General features: G+C 37.2%; 1 protein-coding gene across 1 annotated transcript; it reads left to right on the top strand.

Annotated features, from left to right (window-relative positions):
- Positions 1-698: 698 nt before the first annotated feature.
- On the top strand, positions 699-1,625 carry LOC126077017 (olfactory receptor 5V1). The gene has a single exon (XM_049885930.1). The coding sequence runs from the start codon at positions 699-701 to the stop codon at positions 1,623-1,625; it is 927 nt and encodes a 308-aa protein (XP_049741887.1).
- The last annotated feature ends 6,498 nt before the right edge of the window (positions 1,626-8,123 follow it).

The raw sequence follows: 8,123 nt of genomic DNA, 5'->3' as shown, positions 1-8,123 counted from the left end.
TAGGGTTTCCAAGGAGCACCTGGTGGATTTAAACTGCCAACCTTTTTGTTAGCAGCTGTGGCTCTTTAACCACTATAACACCAGAGTTTCCGTAATTTTCAGGATAGTTGAGATAGTAGATCACGTTGAGTTCGTGAAATTCTTTTTGACCCAATTCTCTTTGCTATCAAAGATTTAGTAAGAAAGTTACTAAGTATTCTAATGACCATATTGATGAGTTGTTATTGAAGTAAAGTGACTAAGAGTGGTTGGCCTGGGAACCAGGGATATGCTATTCTTGTAGTTATCATGATTGAACAGAGAAGTATTCAGGAAAACCTGGAAATGTCAGAGTGAGGGCAAGAACAAAAACTCAGGGAAATACGTAGCGAATATGCTTCTATGCAAAGCTCAATGTTATCCTCTATAAAGCCATTTCACATAGCTACACAGAAAAGAGGCCAGGATAGGAAAAGGGAGAGAGAAAGAGAAAGAGAGGTGAAACATTGGCTATATTTACATCTACATGGGTGATAAGTAGGAGCTGTGGTTTGTGCAGGGGTGCTGCTCCTCTGGGTATGAATCTGATGTAGATGCTGATGATTTTTGTTTTTAACATTTTTGTTTTTTTGTTTTTCAGACCATTGCTACTGCAGCACATGATTACTGTAATCTGTGCCTCCCTTTGCCCAGTTCCCAAAAGGAAACCAGGCAACATCATGGAAGGAAAGAATCAAACAGCTCTATCTGAATTCATCATCTTGGGATTCTGCAACCTAAATGAATTACAGTTTTTACTATTCACCATCTTCTTTCTGACTTATATCTGCACTTTGGGAGGGAATATATTCATTATGTTGGTGACTAGGGCTGATCCACACCTACACATTCCCATGTATTACTTTCTACGGAACTTGGCCTTTCTAGACATCTGCTACACCACCACCAATGTCCCCCAGATGATGGTGCATCTCCTATCTCAGAAGAAAAGCATCTCCTATGGGGGATGTGTGGTTCAAATTTTTGCATTCATTTTCTTTGTAGGATCAGAGTGTCTCCTCCTGGCAGCAATGGCATATGATCGTTACATTGCAATCTGCAAACCTTTAAGGTATTCAGTTATTATGAACAAAGTACTATATAGCCAGTTAGCAGCCTCATGCTGGACTGGTGGTTTTCTCAACTCAGTGGTGCACACAGTACTGACATTCCACCTGCCCTTCTGTGACAACAACCAGATTAATTATTTCTTCTGTGACATCCCGCCTTTGCTGCTTTTGTCTTGTGGGGACACATCTGTCAATGAACTGGCATTGCTTTCCACTGGAGTCTTCATTGGTTGGACTCCTTTCTTGTGTATCATCTTTTCCTACCTTTACATAATCTCTACCATCTTGAAAATTCAATCATCAGAAGGGAGGAAAAAAGCCTTTTCTACATGTGCCTCCCATCTGGTCATTGTCCTTCTCTACTATGGCAGTGCCATCTTCACCTATGCTCGGCCCATCTCATCTTACTCATTAGAGAAAGACAGGCTGATCTCAGTATTGTACAGTGTTGTAACTCCCATGCTAAACCCTATAATTTACACATTGAGGAATAAGGACATCAAAGAGGCCGTGAAAGTCGTGGGAAGGAAGTGGTAGCCATCAACATCCCTCTTTTGATATATAACATTCACTTACCTGTGATCAATATTCTTTTATTAGAAAATTCACTTTTTACCAGCTGGCTGTTTCTAGTGACGCTCAATTTATAAGTTGATTGCAATGATGGGACAGATATTGAACTGTTGGCACACTCAACCTTAGTGTACATGTTCTTGAGTTTTTGTTGGTCCTGTGGTGAGAGACAAAGATGCTAACTTCTTTATTTTTTTTAGGTGCTACCTTCTTATGGATCCTTTCCATTCCTGAATTCTCTATCCAAAAGAGTAATATTTGTTTGATGGGCTTCATCTTTTGGCGCTTTCCTTCCTTCTCCATATTATTCCCTGCATGTTGAGGAGAAGTGAAAGATTTTCTCCTCATGATCATTTTATATGTTAATCATATTTCTGTATATTTAAGTCATGCTTTTGACCTTTCCCTACTGTTGCTAGGTAGCAGGGATTCAGTTGTGACTTATAATGACCGTATGTGCAACAAAACAAAACACTGCCGGGTCCTGAACCATTCTCACAATTGTTGCTATGTTTCTGCCCATCGTTGCAGTCACTGTTAATCCACCTCTTCTGATTTTTCAAGGACCCTCCACTTTACCAAGCATGGTGTCCTTCTCCAGGGTCTGGTCCCTCCTGATAACATGTCTAATGTACACAAGACATTCTTCTTAATAAAGCATAATCACCAATAAGTTAAATTCATATATATTCACATTGTATATGTATATATATATATATATATATATATACTGATTTTGACAGAAGTATATGAATTATGAAGTGATGGTGCATCTCCATATATGCTGGCAATTAATTTTAATTTTATTATCTACTGCATGGGCCAAAGGTAGCTTATCTTCATGTTGGAAGGAATACAATCTTATTTTCTCAATTCTACCAGCCTTACTTACTCTATCTAAAAGGTGGAATTTCCTAAAAGACTTTTTCCAAGAATAAATCCGTAAGACATGTTACTATTTTATAAGGTATCTTAAGTTTAGGAAACTACTTTCTAAATATTTGGAAAACAAAAAACAGAGAGAAATATATAGAAAAGCAGCATAATTTTTTAGGACAATATAAGTTTTGCTACATAATAATTAAATTTAGAAAAAAGAGTAGGAATTACATCTACTAAAAAGAAAAGTACTAAATCACTAGTTTTATATGTTATGTACCATGTAAGGAACCGTTGTGAAGACAAATTAGTGAGAAGACAGAGGGGTGCAAGAGAGAAAGAAATGCAGAAAAGGGAGAGAAATGTTAAAGATAAGAGACTTAGAGATGACAAGAAAGGGAAATAAATAACTCACAATGCAAGAATTTAAGAGATTGAAAGACAGGAAAAAAGAGGTCCAGAGCCTGGAACTAGATGAGAGACCTAGTATCTTCCTCACCCATTCTCTTGGTACCGTCTTCTTATTCCTGTTGCCTCCCTGTGATAAGGCCAATTTGTAGCTTACACAGTTTGCTGCCTCAGTATTCATTAATTCCTTCTAGTTGTCCTTTCATCTGCTTTCCGACACGGCCATTCGTATTTCATCACATGGTCTCTCAATATTTGTTTCTAACTAGCACTCTGTGCCATGCCCTATGGGTATCCTGTGATAAAAACTGATTACTATCTGGTAACCCAGTCTCTTAACAGCCACAGTTACCCTTCTTGACCATGCCCTGTGATAAAATTTCTCCTTTTTCCTGCACTAATGCACTAGAAATCTTTTTAATTGACCGATAAGACTTCAGCACACATGAACCCTGAGACTCGGCCTTATTTGGCCTATACATGCCCACTACTACAATTTCAGCTTGTAGTTGCTTTGTCTCTGAGTCGAACCCCTTGTGTGGCCCTGCATGGAGGCATGTAGTAGTTTTCTCTCTGGGGACCTACCTGTGAGTGTGAAATTCTATATGTTACAGAGTAGAACTATTCCATTGGGTTTTTTTTTTTTTTTTTTTTACTGTAATTGTTAGGAAAGCAGACCCTTCTTCTGTGGTGCAACTTGATGGATTCAAACACCTAACCTTTAGGTTTGTAGCTGAGCGAAAATTGTTTGCATCACCCAGAAACCTATACATTTTGTATTCCCTACATTCCCTAGTTTGATATTTTAGTCACTGTAAGATATTATTCTAGGACATTATGTTTGTTGAATAGATGAATGGAGCAGAAAGAGGGGGAGTGTGATTTAGTTGGTTATAAAATTTATTTTAATTTTAAGTTGAAGCATGTGTTCTTTACTTGATCAGACAGTTCTATCCTTTTTATTAACACGTATTTCTTACCCATACCTCACACCATACACAAAAACTAATTCAAATGGATCAGAGACCTAAATATAAAACCAAAATCTGTAAAGATCAAGGAAAAAAAAAATAGGGTCAAAGCTAGGGCCCTAATATATGGCCTAAATAGGATACAAACTATAATGAACAATACACAAATACAGAAGATAAGTTAGATAACCGGAATCTTCTAAAAATTAAACATTTATGCTCATCAAAATACTTCACCAAAAGAATAAAAAGAGAATCTACAGACTGGGGAAAAAAATTGGCTATGACGTAACTGACAAAGGTCTAGTCTCTAAAATCTAGGAAAATCCAACACCTCTACAATAAAAAGACTAAGAACACAGAGAGGATAGTTGAAGAATTGGTGACAGAGAAGTTCTCTACTATCATGAATGATAAAAAGCTGACCATTCAAGAAGCTCCATGAACCCCATATAGGATAGACCCCAAAAGAAAAACACTGAGGCATATCATAATCACACTCACTAAAACCAAAGACAAAGAAAAAATCCTGAGAGCAGCTAGAGAAAAACAAAAAGTTATGTAGAGAGGAGAAACAATAAGACTAAGCTCTGATTATTTGACAGAAACCGTGCAGGCAAGAAGGCAATGGGATGACATATACAAACCTTGAAAGCAAAAAATTGCTTTTTTGTTGTTATTATTGGTAGTTTTTTAATTATCTTTTCAATCTCTTCTTTTGTTATGGGTTTATTTAGTTGTTCTACCTCTGTGTCAGTTTAGGTATGTAGAGTGTTTCTACAAATTCATCCATTTCTTTTAGGATTTCAAATGTGTTAGAGTATAATTTTTTATATTAATCTGATATGATTCTTTTAATTTCAGTTGGATCTGTTATGATATGGCCCATCTCATTTCTTGTTTGGATTATTTGCTTCCTCTTCTGTTTTTCTTTTGTCAGTTTGGCAATTGGTTTAACAATTTTGTTAAATTTTTTCAAAGAATCAGCTTTTGGTCTTGTTAGCTCTTTCAATTGTTTTTCTGTTCCCCTCCCCCCCCCCAAAATTTTTTTTTCTTATTTCCTGTAATTTTGCTCTAATTGTTTTTATTTGCTTTCTTCTGGTGCCTGAGGGTTTCTTTTGTTGTTCGTTTTCTATTTGTTCAAGTTGTAGGGGCAATTCTTTGATTTTGGCTCTTTCTTCTTTTTGTATGTGTGCATTTATTGATATAAATTGACCTCTGAGCACTGTTTTCACTGTGTCCCAAAGGTTCTGATAGCAAGTGTTCTCATTCTCATTGGATTCTATGAATTTCTTTATTCCATCCTTAATGACTTCTATAACCCATTTGTTTTTGAGCAGGGTATTGTTCAGTTTCTGTGTGTTTGATTTCTTTTCCCTGCTTTTTCTGTTATTGATTTCTTCTTTTATGGCCTTATGGTCAGAGAAGATGCTTTGTAATATTTCAATGTTTTGGATTCTGTGAAGGCTGGGATTATGACCTAATATGTGGTCTAGTCTAGAGAATGTTCTTTGTGCACTGGAAAAGGAAGTATACTTGGCTGCTGTTGCATGGAGTGTTCTGTGTACCTCTATGAGGTCAAGTTAGTTGACTGTGGCATTTAGATCTTCTGTGCATTTATTGAGCTTCTTTCTGGATATCCTTTCCTTCACTAAAAGTGGTGCGTTGACGTCTGCTACTATTACTGTGGAGCTATCTCACTTTTCAGTGCTGTTTAGAATTTGTTTTATGTATCTTGAAGCCCTGTCATTGTGTGCATATATACTTAATATGGTTATATCCTCTTGTTATAAAAAAAAAAAAAATTTTTTTCTTGTTATATTGTCCCTTAAATCATTATATAGTGTCTTTCCTTATCATTTGTGGTGGATTTAATTTAAATTCTATTTTGTTGGAAATTAATATTGCCACTCCTGCTCTTTTTTGATTGTTGTTTGCTTGATACATTTTTTTCCTATCCTTTGAGTTTTAGTTTATGTGTGTCTCTAAGTCTAAGGTGTGTCTCTTTTAGGCAATGTATAGACATATCTTTTATATATATATATATATATATATACATTCTGCCACTTTCTGTCTCTTTATTGGTGCCTTTAGTCCATTTACATTCAGCGTAATTATGGATAGGGATGAGTTTAGTGCTGTCATTTTAATGTCTTTTTGTGTGTGTTGTTGACAGTTTCTTTTTCCTATGTAATTTTTTGTGCTGAGTAATTTATTTTTATATATTATCTTTTCCTCGTATTTGTTCTTGCTGATTTTGTTTCTGCTGAGTTTTTATTTTTTTCTTGTATTTTATTTTGATGAGTAGGATTGTTAGTCGCCTTTGTGGTTACCTTAATATTTACCCCTATTTTTCTAAGTTTAAACCTAACTTTTATTTCTTTATATCACCTTGACTTCCTATCCATATGAAAGATCTATGACTACAATTCTTAATCTTTATTGTTTTAATGTTTTCTTTTTTTTAAGATAATGACATCACTGAGTCCTTGCTTTGAGCATTTTTTAAATCTTGATATATTTTTGTGATTTCCCTATCTGGGTTGACATCTGGTTGCTCTGTTCTGTGTTCTAGTCTTGGGTCGATACCTGATATTATTGATTTTCTAACCAGAGGACTCCCTTTACTATTTCTTATAGTTTTGGTTTGGTTTTTATGAATTCCCTAAGCTTCTGTTTATCTGCAAATATCCTAATTTCACCTTCATATTTGAGAGAGTTTTGCTGGATATATGGTACTTGGCTGGTAAATTTTTTCCTTCAATGTTTTATATAAGTCATTCCATTGCCTTTTTGCCTGCATGGTTTCTGCCGAGTAGTCTGAGCTTATTCTTATTGCCTCTTTCATTTGTAGGTGACTTTTCGTTTATCCCTAGCTGGTCTTAAAATTCTCTGTACATATTTGGTTTTGGCAAGTTTAATATAACATATCTTGGTGGTTTTCTTTTGAAGTCTACCTTAAGTGGAGTTTGATGAGCATCTTGGATAGATATCTTTTCTCTTTCACAATATCACAGAAGTTTTCTGCCAACAATTCTTCAACAATTCTCTCTGTATTTTCTGTTCTTGAGTAATCTTTTTCAGTTCCTTCAACCGTTTTGTCTGTGTGTTCCTTGGCTTGTTCTGCATTTTGCCTGATCTCATTCCTGATGTCTTCAAGAGTTCTGTGCATTAGCCTTTTGTATTCTGCATCTGGTAATTCCAGGAAAACACCTTCATCTGTAAGACTCCTTGATTCTATGGTTTGAGAGCTTGTTGAAGCATTCATGGTCCGCTTCTTTACGTGATTTGATATTCACTGTTGTCTCTGAGCCACCTATAAATTATTGCATTACTTTATCATATGTTTGCTTACTGCACCCTAGCTTCTTGCTTTGTTTTATTTTAATATACCCAAATAGGCTGCTTGAGTGAGCTAGCTTGATTACTTTTGTCTTTGAAGCTCTAACGTCCTGTCACCAGATAGCTAGAGCTATTACCAGGTATATGAGTCTAGAAGTCCATTCACTTTCCTTGTATGGATTCAGCTTAGGTGGAGGGAGTTGGTCATCAAGTGTGTGGTACAGGCTCTGTCCTACAGTCTTAGAGGGGCAGGGGTGATTGTTGTAGGTACAGGTATTTGGGTACAGCAGGGGGTTATGCTCTGAATAAGGCAGGGGCTGACAACCCTCCCCCAAGTGTCTGTAAGGAAAGCATGTCAATGTCCCCTAGAGTGCACAGGTGGGTGGGTTGTGCAGCAGACCACGGGCACCCAATGCTTTTGATCATAAGGACTGGGAGGTACCACTTAGTCTTGGACCCCTGTCTATGGTGGCTAGATGACCTGGGTGGAGCCACCAGTCCTTAGGCCCCTGATGTGGGTAGGTGAGTACCCTGTATAATAGGCAAAGCAGTATCAAACATCAAACACCCACCTCTCCACCGCACAGCCGAACCAGTTGCACTCTGCCAACAAGGGCGTATTCTCCTAAAATGGGTCCACACAGGCCCATGCAGGGGGGACGATATTCAAAGTCCACAGACCATTTGTGCCTCGACAGGAGCTGCTTCTGTCATGAGCTCCCCAGCTTAGTGGAGCTTGCATATTATCTTCTCCCCCAATCATGAATTTATTCCTTCTCCAAGCCCAGGAGAGTGGCTCAGGGTGTGCAGCAGAACGTATGTCAGGTCCAGAGAAATTGACAGCCACTGGATCCGGCTTGAA

The sequence above is a fragment of the Elephas maximus genome, chromosome 1 (genome assembly GCF_024166365.1).
Source record: "Elephas maximus indicus isolate mEleMax1 chromosome 1, mEleMax1 primary haplotype, whole genome shotgun sequence".
Classification (NCBI taxonomy): domain Eukaryota; kingdom Metazoa; phylum Chordata; class Mammalia; order Proboscidea; family Elephantidae; genus Elephas; species Elephas maximus.
Note: the sequence above shows the minus strand (reverse complement) of the source record. Positions and strands in the feature narration are given on the sequence as shown.